Source organism: Ctenocephalides felis, unplaced genomic scaffold (assembly GCF_003426905.1).
Source record: "Ctenocephalides felis isolate EL2017-DRISC unplaced genomic scaffold, ASM342690v1 CF-g0.4_SCAFFOLD_00845, whole genome shotgun sequence".
Classification (NCBI taxonomy): domain Eukaryota; kingdom Metazoa; phylum Arthropoda; class Insecta; order Siphonaptera; family Pulicidae; genus Ctenocephalides; species Ctenocephalides felis.
The window spans coordinates 94,437,413-94,458,054 of NW_020536999.1; the positions used below are offsets into that span (position 1 = coordinate 94,437,413).

The 20,642-nt window shown below is 29.1% G+C and overlaps 2 protein-coding genes across 2 annotated transcripts in view; both read left to right on the top strand.

The window, feature by feature from the left end:
* The window catches only part of LOC113364263, a 53,825-nt gene extending 52,123 nt beyond the window's left edge, over positions 1-1,702 (top strand). The window contains exons 2-5 of the mRNA XM_026606750.1: positions 117-701; positions 893-1,111; positions 1,206-1,483; positions 1,555-1,702. Of these exons, the coding sequence (XP_026462535.1) occupies positions 117-701; positions 893-1,111; positions 1,206-1,483; positions 1,555-1,689 (1,217 nt within the window). The 3' untranslated portion in view covers positions 1,690-1,702. The remainder of the gene's footprint in view (positions 1-116; positions 702-892; positions 1,112-1,205; positions 1,484-1,554) is intronic.
* A 96-nt stretch (positions 1,703-1,798) lies between these two features.
* The window catches only part of LOC113364262 (E3 ubiquitin-protein ligase HECW2-like), a 26,573-nt gene continuing 7,729 nt past the window's right edge, over positions 1,799-20,642 (top strand). The window contains exons 1-11 of the mRNA XM_026606748.1: positions 1,799-2,340; positions 2,655-2,823; positions 2,886-2,964; positions 3,128-3,222; positions 3,297-3,446; positions 3,660-3,831; positions 3,896-4,109; positions 4,377-4,772; positions 4,906-5,010; positions 5,125-5,208; positions 5,390-5,556. Coding sequence (XP_026462533.1) covers positions 1,876-2,340; positions 2,655-2,823; positions 2,886-2,964; positions 3,128-3,222; positions 3,297-3,446; positions 3,660-3,831; positions 3,896-4,109; positions 4,377-4,772; positions 4,906-5,010; positions 5,125-5,208; positions 5,390-5,556 — 2,096 coding nt within the window. The 5' untranslated portion in view covers positions 1,799-1,875. The remainder of the gene's footprint in view (positions 2,341-2,654; positions 2,824-2,885; positions 2,965-3,127; positions 3,223-3,296; positions 3,447-3,659; positions 3,832-3,895; positions 4,110-4,376; positions 4,773-4,905; positions 5,011-5,124; positions 5,209-5,389; positions 5,557-20,642) is intronic.

A 20,642-nucleotide genomic window follows, 5' to 3' on the forward strand; every position in this document is an offset into this window, starting at 1 on the left:
GTTTTGTGGTTGAGCATTTTTTTCTTAACTCCTAAATTGTCTCGTCTAATTGAATTAAATTTATGCTGGTACCAGGGTTCAAACTACGCAATATAAAACATGTATCTATTTTCCAGAACACGTCGAAGCCATCCTAGAACGCGATATATCACGCCTAGAACAAGATATAACAAACCTAGAATACGGAATTCTGAACCATACGACACCAACCCAAAGTGATATTACAAATCTAGAACAAACTCAAGAACCAAATCAACAATTAGCCATATGCGAAAGTGATATAACACATTCCGAAATAGATATAAATAAATTAGACCTAGACGATATAACAAGTGATATAAATAAATTAGAAACCAACGCTGCACATTCCCAAAGTGTTCAAGATGATGATAGTAGTTTAGATGTAACTTCTAGTATGATAGATCATGATGTAACAATTGGATTAGACTATAATGGACATGGTTTGATTGAGCAAGTTGATATAACAAGTTCTAATACCGATTTAACCACATTAGATCGTGATAGGACACCTGGTGCTGATGATTTGGATGTTGCAATGTGTGCTTCAAGTACTATTATATCTTCAATACAAAATGCATCAAGTTTAGGACCAGATATAACATGTTCTAATGGTGATATAACGAATGGTGAAGGAGATAGTCAAGATATGGTTACTGAAAGCCACTTGGATCCTAAACCAGGTGATTTGATTACATTAGAATATCATTGTGATAAGGCAAATGATATATGGCAATATTAACCCTTCAACTCGGATGCCGCCGCTTCGGCATCAAAATACATATAAGTTCCGGAATTTGCGAGTGGAAAGGATTAAATAGTGATATAACGCATGATAATGATATACTTTATATCTATTTTTTATCACTTTTAGGTCAACCTGCAGTTTGTGAACCAGATGTATCAACATGCCCTTCTACTAGTGGTGTCAACAATAATAATTGCGACGAAGTAGACAGCATTTTCAGTGCAAATTTAAATTTGACAAATATTTCGGAGCAGGATTTATTCAAAGAACGAATTTATAGAAGTTTGTGCGTCAGCAAATCCGTTAACGACATGGGAGTGCTTTACAGGAAAGGAGAATTTGAAGGTATTTCTTAGATCCTTAAAAATTAGTAATTAATCTTAGTTCCTTAAAAATTAATTATTATTATTCTTATATTGTTATTATTATTGTTAATTAGCCCAAGGATCCATGCTACCACCAGTGCCCTCATTTTCGTCGCCTCAAAATGGCGTCCAATGTCAAAATGGCGCCCGGAGAAAGACCCCACCTGCAAAGGAAAGTGGTTCTATAAAAAAAAGTAAACAGAAATTAACCAACTTAGTTGCCAACGACATCGATGGTGAATTTGCCGAATTGGCAACTGACGAGACACCAAATAATTCCTCGCCAGTGACGTACTCGCCTTTATGGACAGGGGTGGACGCGAGTTCGGATAACTCACCTATGTCAACGCCGGTAAGAATTGACAGACTCATGGGGTAAGGAACTTGTTTCTCAATGCACATATTTATGGTTCGGTTTTTTAGGTAAATAATTCGAGTGCTCCTCCTCTGCCGCCAAAATCGAGGAATCATAGGCCTTTACAAAGAGTTCCTAATTCGAAAAGTGCTGTGGTGCCGCCCAAAGTTGAAAGGGCAGAAAACCGCACGCCACTGGTGTAATTCTGGAAATATGACTCATAATGATCATGTTAAGGTGAGTAATAAGTAAATATATAAATTTAACTATCATGTTCTTACTCAATTATATCTTTTCTCCAGGAATCCTTCAACTTCGACATAATAGATACAGACGAGCAGTTCTTTCAAACCTTAGGAGGCACATCTGGCGACGTCTACAAAGAATACATGTCCAACTACGTCCTAGAACAGTTCGAACCCCAAATATCGGACGACATCATCAATTTCAACATGTCAACTGAAAATGACAACGCAATCCTGGCCAATAAGAACACCACCAAACCCCAACTGAAAAACAAAAAGATACCAGTGGCCAGAAAAACGGACCAGGATGAAAATTTGGATCTCAACAATCTTCCTCCAGGTTGTTCTAAGGATTTGGTTAGATCAGTTGAGGAGGTACAAATGAGGCCTCATAGGCCTTTGCAGAGGCAGACATCTGGTAGAAGACATGCCAAGACTAGTTCCTTGATTTTGTTGTCTGATGGTCAGAATTTGGATGCTAGTGAAATATTGGAGATGCTGCAGGCAAATATTAATTCACCGGGGATTAAAAACGTTGGGCATAAGAATATTTGTAAAATGCATTCTTGGGATGAGAGCAGGGATGGAGGAGAATGCAGCAGTAACATGGTAAGAAAAAAGGACACTGATGATATATTTTTTATTTTTTTGAATCAATATTGGCCAAGAACTTTTTTTTTAAAAATGCATAAGTACAAACTTGTTTACGAATCTTGTATTTTTTTAAATAGAGGTAATTTATCATTTTAGACCAAAATTTAGTCTGAGTTTTCAAGTTACAGAAAACATAGTGAACAAATGTATGAAAAGTTTTAAATAAATGCATTTTAAATTTGTTTAAAGTATACTGAGTTGCTGTAGCATAGGCTTATGTATTGTTACACAATGTTTTATTTTATATATAGAGTCTTTTTCTATTTTAGCCTTCAACCAGTAGAAGTCTAAGACAACATTCAAAGTCTCTAACAAGACATTCATCAAGGAGCAATCATCGTGAACAAAATTTAGTCCAAGAGGATCTATTGAACCCTATTTGTCCACCAACTCCAACACACCATGCAAGAAGGCCAAAACAAAATAGGCCAGAAATTGGTAAATAATAGAAACAATTTATATACATATACATATATTTATTTATTTATTTATATTTTTAGGTTCTTATCCTTTGGAACCAGAACAAGTACCAAGTCCTGAAATTCGTGTTGCTGATATCAGGCCTTTGAACCACACTAGGTATTGTTTTCTATTATGATTTTAGAGTATTTTGAGTTGTTTTATGGCTTCATGGTGTTAGACAATATTGTAGATGATTTTATGCTGTGCAAACTTGTCAAATATTTTGTGCAAATTAAGCTTATAGTTTAAAAATTACAAAAGATGTAATAAATAATTGCAGGTATAACATTCGACAAATGGAATTGAGGACGTCAGAAATCAGGACTGATACAGATTGTCCTGATGGAACTACTGATGTTAATTCTTCAAATAATGGTAATAATATAAATTAATATTTTTTATATATATATATATATATATATATATTTATCTAATTTTTATTTTTCTAGATGATTCTTCAACAGTACTCCCAGACTTCTCAATGATTCCTCAACTCAGACACCTTTCATCAACAAGATTACCATCAATACCAGAAAGAAGCAGCAGAAATGTTGTTGTCAACAACCAGGAGATCAATAATGAAGAACCATTGCCACCAAGTATAAAATTAATATACTTTTTTATAAATAAATAACTTTACAGACAAACCTGATTAGCAAATAGTAATTGTTTCAGTAATAATAATAATACAAACTTGGTATAAGTGGCATTTTGTCTTGTATAAATAATTAAGATAATCAATGACATATTTTTATTTTTTTTAATAATGTATAGATTTAGTTTATCAATAATTATTTATTTATTACTTTTAGCTTGGGAAGCAAGAATGGACAGTCATGGAAGAGTTTTCTACATAGATCATGCTTCTAGGACAACCTCTTGGCAAAGACCTCAAGTTTCAGGAAATTCTTCATCATCTTCCATGTCTGCCATGGCTGGTGTTAATGATTTACCTGATAGGCACAGACAACAGCTGGACAGAAGGTAAATTATAAATAAATATTAATAATAATATATAATAAAATTGATCTATGCTTCTTGTTTTTAGATATCAAAGTATTAGGAGAACAATTGCTCAAGCGAGACATGCTAGTCCATCACAACAAATACCTCCAAATTGTTCAGGAAACATAGAGAGTCAGCAGCAAATTTCTAGTCAACAAAATCAACATTCCAATCCACAACAACAACAGACAGCACCTTTGCCAGCATTGACTTTGCTCATAAGACCTGATTTTTACTCATTGTTGCACACAAATCAGGTAAAGACTTTAAAAGATACCAGTTGTTGTAGATTTTTATAATATTAGACACATTGATAGATTATTCAATTGATTAGATAATTTAATTTTATGATAATAGTTGATAGATTATTCAATTGATAGATTAGATAATTTAATTTTGCATAAATTGGCCTAATATTCTGAGTTACAATGAATCTAATACATAAAATTTTCATGGTATGGTAAGTATTGTAATCTTTTTGAACTATAACTAGTATAATAGGTTGACATATTTATTTTTCCCAGGATGCCTTAGCCTTATACAACCGCAACCCAGCCTTAAAACACATGGTATCCAGAATCCGCCGAGATGCATCATCCATCAACCAACTTGTGCCACCAAATTTAAACCAATCACCAAACCACCACCAGTTAGTATCAAATCCTCAATTTTCCCCACAATTTTCCATGAACCACCAATCTAATGGCCAAGCACAGTTTCACCAAATGGCGTCATCGTCATTGGCCAATCAGCAGCAGTCTTTACTTGGCAACCATTTGGTTCAAAATGCTGCTAAATACTGCCTAAGTTTCACCAGGTATCAACATAATAAGGATTTGGTGGCTTTGGTGAACGCTTTTGCAGATAGGGCCAGAGATTTGCCACCTGGATGGGAGAGCAAGAGGGATGGAAATGGAAAGGTTAGTAGAAGTGATAATTGTGTAATATAATTTTTTATTGATATAAATAAATATATCTGAGAATGAGAGTTTTTAAATTCACTTTTTATACAATAAGTGTTTTTATTCATTTGATTTTTTAATTTATTTTTAGGAGTTTTTCATTGATCACACAAATAGAAGAACAACTTTTATGGATCCCAGGATACCTTTGGAAAGTCCTATAAGGAATCGTCAGGGAAGACAGGATAATGAAAATGTAATTATATAAGATATATATACATATATATATAATATAAATATATATATATATATATATATATATATATATATATATATATATATAAATTAATTTAAATATTTTTCATTTCAGGCTCCTGTTGTACCTCCAAGACCTCCAAGTTCTCCTCGGCTTAATGCTCAGCATATTGAAATTCCTATTGCTTATAATGATAAGGTAAATATATAAATGAATATACATATAGATATATATATATATATATATATATGTGTGTGTGTGTAAATAATAACTGCCAGGTTACTTATTACTTTTTAAATCATAATATATATGTAACAAGTTTCTTTTATTATTATTTTTACTATCTACTAATCTGTGACTGCTTTTTTTCTATTTTCAGGTAGTAGCTTTTCTAAGGCAACCAAATATTTTAGAAATTTTAAGGGAACGACATTCGGCAGTAGCTACTAGTAGGACTTTAAGGGAAAAAATTAATTGTGTACGTGTCGAAGGGACTTCAGCTCTGGAAAGATTGGGTCATGATTTGCAGTTGACAATATTATTAAGGTAAGTTTGTATTTTATATATATATATATATATATATATATATATATGTATATGAGTATTTATATATTAATTTTTATCACATGCTTTTTGTGCTCTGGGCAAACCCAAATATACATTTAAAAAATTTGCAAGATTCCATTACGAATCATAATATAAATATTTAAAAGACCCGTGTTCGATTTCAATCTCGGCCTGCTCGATATCGAGCAGTATGATACTCGATTTTTTAACTTGAGATCGTAGATTTCAAATACGATGTTGTTTCGCGGACTTTTCTTTTTAGTCCCATTAAAAACTGAGCTACCCCCTCTATCAGGGATAGCAACCATTCCGTGTAAAAGCTCAATACCATGAAGATTGTCACCTTCATGGACAATATAATAAAACGAAAATACATCCGAACATATGATTTCAAGTGAAAAAATCATTTCGGGGATATTGCTGTAACATACACATACAATTGTTAGATATATATCTGATCTAAAATAATTGCCACACATAGGAGAATGGTTAACCAATAGGTTGCTTTGCGTGAAACATTAAGTTGAGGTTGTAACAAACAGCTTATAGGTCAATTAGTTCTAAAAAATGATAAATGGGTCTTTTTATTAGATAATTGTTTATAACTCGAGATTTTGTGAGAAAGTAAATAGAATTTTTTTAAAAAAATATTTGAACAAGGATTTTTCCTATATATCCATTTATCTCAAAGTTTTGTGGGAAGACATATCAATTTTAGTATTTATTGTTATAGTAGACATATTCAACTATAATATATTACATTTGCATCATTCTAGAATGAATAAAAAATTTTTTAACCATTATTTGAACATTCTTTTTACAATTTATCCAATTTATTGAGGTACTTATATTATTGGATTATAGAAATATTTGTGAGAAGACACATTAATTTTATTATTTATTTTTATAATAGATACATTCAACTTTAATATATTATATTTGCAACATTCTAGAATAAATATAAACATTTTTAACATTTATTTGAACATTGTTTTTGAAATCTATCCATTTTTTTTTCTAAAAGGTCATAGTACTTTTCTCAGATTATATCAAATATCTCAAATATTTGTGGGATAAATGCATCAATTTTAGTATTTGTTATGCTAATAGACATATCAAAATATAACAAATAAAAGTTATATCATTGTAGAACAATCCATGTGCTCTGATTTACCTTGCCCTTACGATTTCTTCTAATTCTAAGTATATTCTTAGAAAATTGTTAATGTCTCAATATTTTTGGAAAAGACATATCAATTTTAGTATCTGCAGTAATAGTAGCTATATTAAAGTATAACGTAATAAAATTACAACGTAAATTGAACTTCAATAAAATCTAAAACTTTAATTCATGTCGAATATACGTTTTGCTTACAACATTTTGAAGATCTGAAAAAAATGTAAGGCAACCTAGTAATTTTAATATTTGCAACTATAGTACACACATCACAGTATAACATATTAAAATTATAACATTCTGGAGTATCAACATTCTTTCTTTCTTAGAAACTTTCTTTCTTAGAAACTAATTTCTAAAATTTTCTTCTTCAATTTGTTGATATATATATACAGTGGTGTTGTCGAGCCGGAACGCGCCGGAACGTCGTTCCGGCAAATCATTTTTGAGCCGGAACGCGTTCCGGCAAGAAAAAATATAAAAACATCGCTACATACAGAAAATGATTTAATAAGTAAATTTTATAAGTTATTATTCAACTAATTTTTATTAAATGTTATTATTGTAATAAACATACATATATGTGCACAAAATGAGTTTTGTAATAATTTTTGTTTCTTTCCTTTTTGAACGGAACTGGAAAAACATGAAAACCGGTTTTAGAACCGGTTTTTAAATTTTAGCGTTCCGGCAAAAAAATATTAGCACAAAACCACTGGTTTTATCAAAGTCGTTTTTAATTTAGTAACAAATTGAGGTGTATGAACTTCTTATAGAAAAAATAATATTTATAAATTAAATCTTACATTCATTCGCATTTCTTATACGCTAACATCTACATGATAGGTTCCTATTCATGTATTTTTATAGCCTTACGTGTGCCTATACGTTGCATTTTATACTACACGCCTTACATCTGTACCATACGCTATATTTCATTATATACTCTCAAATCCCTACATTGTATACCGAATACACCTAACCTATATCTACTATATATCCTATTACCTATAATTTCCCTTACACGCTACATTAACCCTACCGAGATTCGAACCCGGGTCCGCCGCGTGGCACGCGACGACCTTATCCACTACACCACCGTAACGCTACAATCAACCGTCTTTTTTCGCGTGTCGTCGCGCCACCTTAGTATTAATTACCTAATTAATTAGAAAATGACCCGCGGAAACAACAGTGCGTCCCATATTATATTATTAGTGGGGGTATCCGGTAGGGTAGTGGTTAAGGTGCGCGACTTCCACGCGGAGGTCCCGGGTTCAATTCCCGGTATAGACAATAGGTAGGTAGAGATAATACATAGAGCGTAAGGTAAACCTATATAATATAGGTGAATATATAAATTAGACAGTAGTATTTATAAGAAGTAAAAGGTATGTAGGGTATATAATAAGTTAATGACGGTATAGCTATCTCACGGTATGATAGATAATAGATATCTATATATGATATACAATAATATAGTATAGTATGATAGGTAATAGGTTATCTATCATATTATTAATAGAATATATAAATTAGACAGTAGTATTTATAAGAAGTAAAAGGTATGTAGGGTATATAATAAGTTAATGACAGTATAGGTATCTCACGGTATGATAGATAATAGATATCTATATATGATATACAATAATATAGTATAGTATGATAGGTAATAGGTTATCTATCATATTATTAATAGAATATATAAATTAGACAGTAGTATTTATAAGAAGTAAAAGGTATGTAGGGTATATAATAAGTTAATGACGGTATAGATATCTCACGGTATGATAGATAATAGATATTTATCGATGATATGCAATAATATAATATAGTATGATAGGTAATAGGTTATCTATCATATTATTAGGTTAAGTCTTATAAAGTATTGTAATAAATCTTGAGTACTTTTATATCATAATAAATACCTGTAGGTATTAATGAATACAAATAATACCAGAATAAATATGATTAATGTCATTGAAGAATATAAATTATGTACTCAATGATTCCCTCATACTTGTACAATTTAATGTATAGACTAGCTGTGTATAATAGAGTTAATTATATAAAAAGTCAATATATTAGATTTGTGAGTTCTTATCGAAATATATCAAATTTTTTGAACCGGTTTATGAACCGGATTTTAAATTTTAGCGTTCCGGCAAAAAAAATATTAGCACAACACCACTGTATATATAGTATTTCTATGTACATACTATTATCTTATAATTGTGAATATCAAGTATTTGTGGGGAAACTCGTTACATTTAGTATTTGTAATTTATAATTATATGAATATTTCTGATAAAATGCCAGATCAAGGTTGTATACATTGTTATCGCTGTCAAAAATGTATCCATGAAATTTATAATTTGCATTGGTTGAATAATGTAGCTATTATTTCGTAAAATCCATTTTAAATTAAAAATAAGACGTTGCACATATTTGCCTCTGGCGTATGGGGTAAAAAGGACCAGGTCACAAAACAAGCAAAAAACACATTTCTACAATGATAAATTAGCTTGGAGTTTTACTAAACATAGTCAGAAACTTATTTGTTTGATGTGTGGTATTTGTTGTGATATAATTGGGTTTGTTTTCACAAAATAATTGCTTGAATTCGATCTTTGTGCCTCACCATACCTATATATGTATATATAATATATACATATATAGCTATATATGTACATAAAGATATGTACCTTTAAACGTTATAAATTAAAACGACAATAACAAATTACCTGTAATTGTTTAAACAATTATGTAAAAATGAAAAAGACCTTCTTGGAACATATTAAGAGAACAAAAGAAAACGCTAAAGACTTCCGTGAACGCGTTTTGTTCCAGACTTGATTTTTTAAACAAACAAGAACTTGATAATTTGTAATAATAATAATAATAATTATATTCTTAAAGAAAGCTCAACACGTAATATCACTACACACATTTTGTTAAAAGAAACATTAAGCATCTAATAAAAAAGAAATACAGTAGAATTTCATTAAGACGACAATAATTCATACAATTTCTCGCATAATACATAAGTTCCTGCAAGGAGAAATATTTTGTCTCTATCCCGCATAATACGGTTTCTTGCATAAGACGCGTTTTGGTCCGGTTTTTGGAAAATATTTCTAACGGAGTTTTAATACTTGGTAATATTTCACCAAAGGTCAAAGTTTGGCTGTAATAAAATATTTTTATTTTTTGATCTTTTTAATATGTTGAAAAATTTTAAACGCAAAATTATTAAAAATTCTATAAATTAAAACTTGTTCTTACAAATCTACTCTATAAAATTTGTGATTTTCAAGATTTTTTACAAAATCCAACATTTTGCGTCGTTTTGAAGGTCAACCTAAGTTGCCCTATTGAGGATTTTACCCCAGAAAAGAGCGCTAAATTTGAACTTTGTCAAAAAACTCGAAAGTTATTGATTTTACACAGGAGATTTATAAGACTGAATTATAGCTTATGAAATTTTGAATACATCTATCTCAAAATCCAAAATTTTGCATAATTTTGCTTCGTTTTGCAAGGCAATTTAAGTTAGGCGCCCTATGGAGGATTTTACCCTACAAAAGAGCGCTAAATTTGAACTTTGTCAAAAACTCGAAAATTATTAATTTTATGTAGGAGATTATAAGAACAAATTGTATTTTATGCAATTTTAAATATATCTATCACAATTTTTACATATAGTTTATATTATCATTGAAAATACGATTTCTAAATAATAAATTTAATTTTGTAGCTATTTCCCTAAATTTTGACCTCATAGTCAAATTAATTATTCGCCAAATAAAAATTAACACGGTTCGATGATCGATTCATAAATTTTTTATGATTCATAAAAAAATATTGTTATTAGCGCTAACAGATTAAATAAATATAAAACGTGTTAAATGGTAAAGTTTTGAACGATTTTCAAATATTTATAATATAATTAGTAATAGAAAATTTATGGTAGTAAATTTTCCACTTACACGTTCTTTTTTTAAATATATTTTTAAAGGAATGCGAGTGATTAGAACATTTTTATAAAATTTTAACAAAAACTGTGCTTCGATTTTGTGAAAATAATTTTATTATTACGACCAGCCAAGCTGTTTCTTTGGAATTCACAAAAAAATATTTTTTTTATTACAGTTTTCGCACAAATCTTGAAATCTTGAGTTGATGGATTTGTGCATTGTTCACAGAAATGAATTAATAATTATCTAAATAGATTTTTTATATCTGTGTCATCTAATGAGCAGTCTATAAAACATAGAAAATTAAATACTTACTTTTATTCATAAATATTCATTTTAACGAAAATCATATCATTTTATCGGTGAAAATCGGTGTTTTATAATGTGTTCTGGAACAATATTGGTAGATATGAAAAAGCAAAGTCGTTTTTTTTATTTCGTTTGAAAGTTTTGTTGTTATATTTGAAGCCGTCTAGGGGCGAGTTGTTAAATTTTATATATTTCATGGGGATTTATAGTGCTCAAAATAAGCTTTAAAATAAGTACTGTTAAAGGTCTGTTCTTTTTTCATTTAAATCAAATAGTTTTATGAGTACCATTTCCACCGAAATCACAATTGATCGTATTTCATCTAGAATTAACTTGGTTCAAGAGAATTCAAAATATCATGCAAATTGGAGCACAGTAAAAATGTTCACAGGTTACATCCTTTTTCCTCTATATTTTCTGCACTAATTTTGTTGATCGTAGATAGAATAGTGCACATATGAACAGGATTTGACCAATCAATTTACTTCAAATAGAAACTTAAAAAGTAATAATGTTGTATATCGAAAACAGAAAAATAAAATAATTTTGTATAAAGAGTAAATGATAGTAATTAGAATGAAAATATTATTTAAAACATATTAATTAAATGAAGTGCGTGTTTAAAATATTATTATTTTTGTAAATAGGTATATATACATACCTATATGTAATTATCTTCATATATGGAAAGTGTATTGAATTGAAGGTCGGCCTAGAAGATTCAGTCAGACAACAAAACACAATTATATATATATATATATATATATATATATATATATATATATATGTATATTAGGGTGGTCCTTAAAATGGTCATTTTCGAATTTCCTTGCTCCCAGGGGCTCAAATGGTTCCAAATAGATAAAAAACAATTTTCTGAAAGTTTTAGCTCTTAATATTATGGTTTAGATAGAGCGCAATTCAATCAAAGTTTTGTATGGAAATAGCATGGAAAAATTTTCAAAAATTTAAAAAAAAAATTAAAATTGGTTGATAAGATGTTGTCCGATTCTCAGTAACGCTGAATGTGGTTTGAGAATTTCATAAAAATCGGTCAAACCGTTTCGGAGGAGTATTGCCACTAACATCATAACTTTAATTTAATTAATCATTTATCATTAATCATTAATTTAATTTATTTTTTCGACCAATTTATTTTATTTCATTTCTCATAATTTGCAATTAAAATATTGATGATCCTAAATTTTCACCCTCCTACCACAAACTCTTATTTCGTACTAGCCATTTTATTTATCGACTAGACATTTTAATAATCGAATAATTTTTCATCTCGCTTTAATTTTGGTTAAGATTTTTTTAAACTTATGGAAGAACTTAAATATAACTTCAAAACGAATTATGTTTAATTAAGGGTTGTTAATTTAGGGTGACCATCCCTAATTTAATTTTAGAACTATTTTTTTTTTTAGTTGAATTTTTATAATGTGCATTTTAATAACACATACGACCCTAAATTTTCACCCTTCTACCTCAAAACCCATTAATCATAATAGTCACTTTAGAAATCCAGTAATTTTTTATAAAAGCTCGTTAATTGATTATTTATCGTCTAATGTGGCGTGCTTTGCAGTGGGTAAACTATTCATATATTTGTTGTTAGCTGTTGTTTCATTTATGCACAACATTTGCAATCAGTTAGTTATTTTCGTACTAAATATATTATACTTGGAATATTTCTTATGGCAAAACATTTGTCGGGTCAGCTAGTATATATATACGTATATATATATATATATATATATATATATATATAAATTGCATTGTGCTACTCGAGTTCTTTCATATTTAGACTGGCAGTAGCAAGGACATTAATATATACCAAGAATATTTATATGTGGCATGCGTTGCAGTGGGTAAACCATCCATTTGTGTTAGCTGCCTCTTTCACTTATATACCACATATACTTCTTCATTCTCAATCAATTAATTATGTTTTGGTTGCTTTTAACTTATACAATTTCTAAAATCCACATTTTGGAGTTTTGAGCAAAGGGTCTTGTGCGAAACATTTTAATGACGATTTATAATAACTAGAGCAGTTACTTTCAAATATATATTTATATATATACATATATATATATATATATATATATATATATATATACATATATATTGCATTGTTACTTGAGCTCTTGACCTTAGAGTAACGCAACCTTTTTACTTACATAATTTTTGACAACACATGTTTGTAAATGAAATATAATGTTATATATATATATATATATATATATATATATATATATAATTATAAATTTGGGTCAAAAGCAGAACGAATTACCAAAACTTCATATTTATAATTATTATGACACTAACCTTCATGCATGGACGAACTTTTGTGTAAAAAAATAATATAGATCGTCTTACAAAAATTATGTGTTCTAAGATTATTGTTATGATTATATTTATATGGTTTGTACATGAATGTTTTAATTTGAATATGTTATACCTTAATATGTCTACTAAGACGAAAAAAAATAGTGGTGTATGGCATCGTGCCTTAAGGCAAATAGCTGGAATAATAATGAAATATTTGAGAAATAAAATTTAGTGATTTAGTAAAAATAAAAATTAAAAAACAATAAATGAATGAAAAAATAAAAAAAAAAACAAAAAAAAATATAAAAAAATATAAAAAACAGCAAAAAGAACACAAATACTAAAATTGAAATATTTTATCACAAAATCTTTGTATATTAACAAATTTCTTAAAAAAGTACCTCATTTTTTATCAGTAGTTAGTAAAACTGAAGCTACAAAGTAAATATTACCCTCAGTGCTCAAGGTTTGCTCTCAAGTGTTGTAATTTGAATATGTTATACCTTAATATGTCTATTATGATAACAAATACTAAAATTGATTTATTTTCTCACAAAATCTTTGGATTTTAACAAATTTCTTAAAGAAGTACCTCAAAATTTATCAGTACTTGGTAAAATTGAAACTGCAAAGTAAATATTACCCTCAGTGCATAAGGTTTGCCCTCGAGTGATGCAATTTGAATATGTTATACTTTAATATGTCTACTATGATAACAAATACTAAAATTGATTCATTTTCTCACAAAATCTTTGGATATTAACAAATTTCTTAAAGAAGTACCTCAAAATTTATCAGTACTTGGTAAAATTGAAACTGCAAAGTAAATATTACCCTCAGTGTTCAAGGTTTGCTCTCAAGTGATTCAATTTGAATATGTTATACCTTAATATGTTTACTATGATAACAAACACTAAAATTGATGTATTTTCTCACAAAATCTTTAGATATTCACAAATTTCTTAAAAAAAAAGTACCTCATTTTTTATCAGTAGTTAGTAAAATTGAGACTGCAAAGTAAATATCACCCTCAGTGCCTAAGGTTTGCCCAAAAGTGATGTAGTTTGAATATGTTATACTCTAATGTGTCTACTATGATAACAAATACTAAAATTGATGTGTTTTCGCACAAAATCTTTAAATATTAACAAATTCGTTAAAAAACTACCTCATTTTTTATCAGTATTTGGTAAAATTGAAACTGCAAAGTAAATATTACCCTCAGTGCATAAGGTTTGCCCTCGAGTGATGTAATTTGAATATGTTATACCTTAATATATCTACTAAGACAAAAAATACTAAAATTGATAAATTTTTTCACAAAATCTTTAGATATTGACAAATTTCTTAAAATGTACCTCATTTTTTATCAGTGGTTAGTAAAATTGAAACTGCAAAGTAAATATTACCCTCAGTGCATAAGGTTTGCGCTCAAGTGATATAATTTGAATATGTTATACCTTAATATGTTTACTATGATAACAAATACTAAAATTGATTCATTTTCTCACAAAATTTTTGGATATTGCCAAATTTCTTAAAAAAGTACCTCATTTTTTATCAGTAGTTAGTAAAATTGAAACTGCAAAGTAAATATTACTCTCAATGCATAAGGTTTGCTCTCAAGTGATGTAATTTGAATATGTTATATTTTAATATGTCTACTATGATAACAAATACTAAAATTAATAGGTTTTCTCACAAAATTTTGTGATAAATCGTAAAAATCATGGTTATACATGTTTTATCATCACCATCTCGGTGGTGGTGGACCTGTTCATCCATGGACCTTTAAGCCCCGCTCTATCCTATATATTTTTTTTACAATTTTAATACAAATATGCCACGCCCAAAAACAACGTGATTTTAATAATAATTTCATGTAATTCTTCACAAGGTCCTAAAATCGATCAGTCGATAATTATTAATTTAACACATATCAAATTTGGACCTTGACAAAGACCTAATTGTTAAAATTAAACGTCCTAAATATTTTTATTGAACCAATTTATAGTCAATAATAATATGTAATTACGTTCTTGAATTTATTTACGCCCACGAAATTATTTGAATTAAAAAATAAATAGTATAATGACGTGTTGGAATTTAACTGCTTTTTTACATTTTGAAAACAATCGAATTTTGAATTTGATTTTATATAACCTTAGGTTTTTGTATTCATTATATTACCTGTCAAGGTCATGACTAATTGATTTTTTAAGTTGTTTTATGTTTTTTCATTTTTTCCTGAAATCACTAATTAGCGTTAAATAGAAGCGTAATACTTGACGTGGATGCTATAGCATTCATTGTATATAACGATTAAAATATGAAAATTTGACTATCCTTATAAATGTGTTTAATCAAATTTCGGATGTCACAAACTAGTGGTGTATGGCATCGTGCCTTAGGGCAAATTGCTGGAACTTCCCGTACCGTAATGAAATGTTCGAAGAATATTAAATGTGTTCAAATATGTTACTATAAGTGATATTTTAAGTATATAAATGGTCTTTAGAATTTTAGCCAGAATTAAAAATAAAGTATGAACTATTTTCGATATTCAAAAAATTTTTTTTTATTAATTTAAATAAGAAAAATGTTTTTATGCTTTGTTTTCTCGAAAACTACTATTTTTTGCACATTTAGCCTCCTTATCTCCAAAACTGCTGGACCTATCTTTGCCAAAAACTAATCACCACTTATTATAATCTAGAATTTTTAAGAAATCTATCTTTTTGATATTTTGATATTTTCATTCCATTTTTTTAAATTGTCCTTCTCCACTATTATACGCCCAAGTACTTATTTTATAAAAATGTTAATATCTCATACTTTTCTTACAAAACTCATTGATTTTAGTATTTATTATCATAGTAGACATATTGAAGTATAAGATATTTAAGTTACAATATTCTAAAATTAATAAAACTATTTTTTAAAATTTTCCTTCTTTATAATTCTTATCTTATAAAAATGTTAATATATTGTGGCGATATGAAGCAGGCTGGTTTTGATTTGTAAAAAAACATTGGGACATGTCATGTATATTTTTGATATCGAAATATTTTTACAGTTAATAAATTTATATTTTTTTATTATGTTGGGAGTTTCTAATTTAATATATTATCATAATCATTACGACTCCCACATTGGTGACCCCGACGTGATGGAGATGAAGACAAAGGAGTTTTATTTTTCAAGGATTTAAGAAAAATTGATTTTGACGCAGCACCATAATCACTGGTCTTCAGAGACGACCTATAAGGTACGTCCAGTCCAATCCATCATAGTTAACGCACTTACTATCTGGATCAGACTTCCGAGGTACTCATTTGGTATACCCAGACCTCAGTGTCTATTGCTGACAGTAAAAATAATTGGAGCCTGAACTTTTCATTGGAATGCAATTCAACCTCTCTTTCTCTGTTAACTCAACAAATCGTTTATAATGCTACCTCCCATTATCGGTGACAACGACGAGTCAAAACAAAAATTTGACATAATTTATTGGATTCCACAATTCTGGACTCTTATGTCAAAGAAACCAATGATCCTGATTTGGATAAAGAGCCAACTTCTTTCTCTGATCGGAACTCAGGAAATTTTCCACATTTTTTTTGTAGTCAGAACCTTATGCAGAATATGGAGTTGATGGCAGGTCAAATCACCACATACGGTGGATTGCTGACGAAACATGGAATTTGTCATTGACCAGTATTACAAAACATGGTCTGCTATAATCTGCCTTCCCACCACATTTTTATAACGTGTTTCCCTGTATTTTTTTTTTAACTGTGAGATCAACACTGGGCAGGGAGTGTGTGGCGATATCAAGCAGGCTGGTTTTGATTTGTAAAAAAACATTGGGACATGTCATGTATATTTTTGATATCGAAATATTTTTACAGTTAATAAATTTATATTTTTTTATTATGTTGGGAGTTTCTAATTTAATATATTATCATAATTATTACGACTCCCACAATATCATAATTTTCTTAGAAACCTCATCGATTTTAGTATTTGTTATCATCTTCTATATATATATAAAAATAAGTCGGGTTTTCCTTCCTGACGAAATAACTCCAGAACGCACGAACCGATTTTGACAATTTTGCATTCGTTGGAAATGTCTCGGGCTCCGCAAGGTTTATAGCTAAGAAATTAGTTGTGCATGGCATCGTGCCTTAATGCAAGCTGCTGGAACTTCACGCACCGTAATTAAAAATTCGAGTAAGTAATAAAATGATCAATAACTGTTTTAAATAATTTCAAATAGATTATCTTCTATATATATAAAAATAAGTCGGGTTTTCCTTCCTGACGAAATAACTCCAGAACGCACGAACCGATTTCGACAATTTTGCATTCGTGGGAAAGGTCTCGGGCTCGCAAGGTTATATCTAAGAAAATTATTTGTGCATGGCATCGTGCCTTAATGCAATCTGCTGGAACTGCACGCACCGTAATTAAAAATTCGAGTAATAAAATAATCAATAACTGTTTTAAATAATTTCAAATAGATTATCTTCTATATATATATATATATAAATAAGTTGGGGTTTTCTTCCTGACGAAAATAACTCCAGAACGCACGAACCGATTTCGACAATTTGCATTCGTGGGAAAGGTCTCGGGCTCCGCAAGGTTTATCTAAGAAAATTAGTTGTGCATGGCATCGTGCCTTAATGCAAGCTGGCTGGAACTTCACGCACCGTAATTAAAAATTCGAGTAATAAAAATGATCAATAACTGTTTTAAATAATTCAAATAGATTATCTTCTATATATATATAAAATAAGTCGGGTTTTCTTCCTGACGAAATAACTCCAGAACGCGAACCGATTTCGACCATTTTGCATTCGTGGGAAAGGTCTCGGGCTCCGCAAGGTTTATATCTAAGAAAATTATTTGTGCATGGCATCGTGCCTTAATGCAATCTGCTGGAACTGCACGCACCGTAATTAAAAATTCGAGAGTAATAAAAAATAATCAATAAACTGTTTTAAATAATTTCAAATAGATTATCTTCTATATATATATAAAAAATAAGTTGGGTTTTCTTCCTGACGAAATAACTCCAGAACGCACGAACCGATTTCGACAATTTTGCATTCGTGGGAAAGGTCTCGGGCTCCGCAAGGTTTATATCTAAGAAAATATTGTGCATGGCATCGTGCCTTAATGCAATCTGCTGGAACTGCACGCACCGTAATTAAAAATTCGAGTAATAAAAATAATCAATAATGTTTTAAATAATTTCAAATAGATTATCTTCTATATATATATATAAAAATAAGTTGGGGTTTTCTTCCTGACGAAATAACTCCAGAACGCACGAACCGATTTCGACAATTTTGCATTCGTTGGAAATGTCTCGGGCTCCGTAAGGTTTATAGCTAAGAAAATTAGTAGTGCATGGCATCGTGCCTTAATGCAAGCTGCTAGAACTTCACGCACCGTAATTAAAAACTCGAGAAATAAAAATAATCATATAACTGTTTTAAATAATTTCAGAAAGATTATCTTCTACATATATAAAAATAAGTCGGTTTTCCTTCCTGACGAAATAACTCCAGAATGCACGAACCGATTTCGACAATTTTGTATTCGTTGGAAATGTCTCGGGCTCCGCAAGGTTTATAGCTAAGAAAATTAGTTGTGCATGGCATCGTGCCTTAATGCAAGCTGCTGGAACTCCCGCACCGTAATTAAAAATTCGAGTAATAAAAATAATCAATAACTGTTTTAAATAATTCCAAATAGATTATCTTCTAATATATATAAAATAAGTCGGGTTTTCTTCCTGACGATATAACTCCAGAACGCACAAAACGATTTCGTTTCGTTTATAGCTAAGAAAATTAGTTGAAAATTTGCGAATTAATTATGGATGCACTTTCATTTACTTAGAGAAGTTTCAACTAAAAATACTTCATTTTTGTAATCGAAATAAATTAATTACTGTTGTATAATAAAATCAAATTTTTCCCTTTCAAATTTAAAACAAACAAAAAATTTCTTCATCTTTCTCACGAAACCATCTGGTGGCGAAACGGAGTTCGTCGGGTTTGCTAGTAGTATATATATATTAAAGTATAACATATTCAAATTACAATTTTCTAAAATGGATAGAACCATTTTTTTAAATTTTTCCTCTTTATAAGTTTTATGTATGCGTCCAAGTACTTCTCTTATAAAAATGTTAATATCTCATAATTTTCTTAGGAAGCTCATCGATTTTAGTATTTGTTATAATAGTAGACATATTAAAGTATAACAAATTCAATTTATAACATTCTAAAATTAACAAACTATTTTAACATTTTTTTAAATTTTTATTCTAATTTTTCTAATTTTTAATTATTATTAATTAGTTCTATTTATGCGCCCAAGTTCTTTTCTTATAAAAATGTTGATATCTCGTAATTTTTTTTAGAAAGCTCATCGATTTTAGTATTTATTATCATAGTAGACATATTAAAGTATAACCACTTCAAATTACAACATTCTAAAATTAACAAAAAAAATAACATATATTTTTTTTTCTTCTTCATCAGTTTGTGCGCCTAGTGCACCATCTTATAAAAATGTAAATATCTCATAATTCTCTTAGAAAACTCATCGACTTTAGTATTTGTTATCATAGTAGACATATTAAAGTATAACAAATTCAAATTACAACATTCGACAATTAATAAAAAAAAAAATCATTTTTTAAGTTGTTCTTCTTTATCAGTTTATGCCCTAGTTCCACCATCTTATAAAAATGTAAATATCTCGTAATTTTCTTAGAAAGCTCATCGATTTTAGTATTTGTTATAATAATAGACATATCAAAGTAAAACATATTCAAATTACAGTCTTCTAGAGCAGCATTATACATTTATAATATATTTATAAATGTATATGTTTGTGTGTAAATTGTGCATGAATCGCTAATAAGAAAATACACGCATGGATTTCAATACAATTCATCAGTAGGCGAATGTTATTCGCACAGAACGTATCAGTTGTATGAAAATAGTAATAAAAATATATAAAAATAAAATAAAATTATATAAAATAACATAAAATTATATAAAATAACATAAAATTTTATAAAATATTATAAAATAACATAAACATAAAACAGAATTAATATTATTATAAAATGTGCGGTGGTTAAAATAAAACTTGTGCATGTGTTGATTATGGATTCACATTTTCTTATCTATGAATTAATAATTTCAATGTTGAAACTTTTATATGGAAATCTTAAA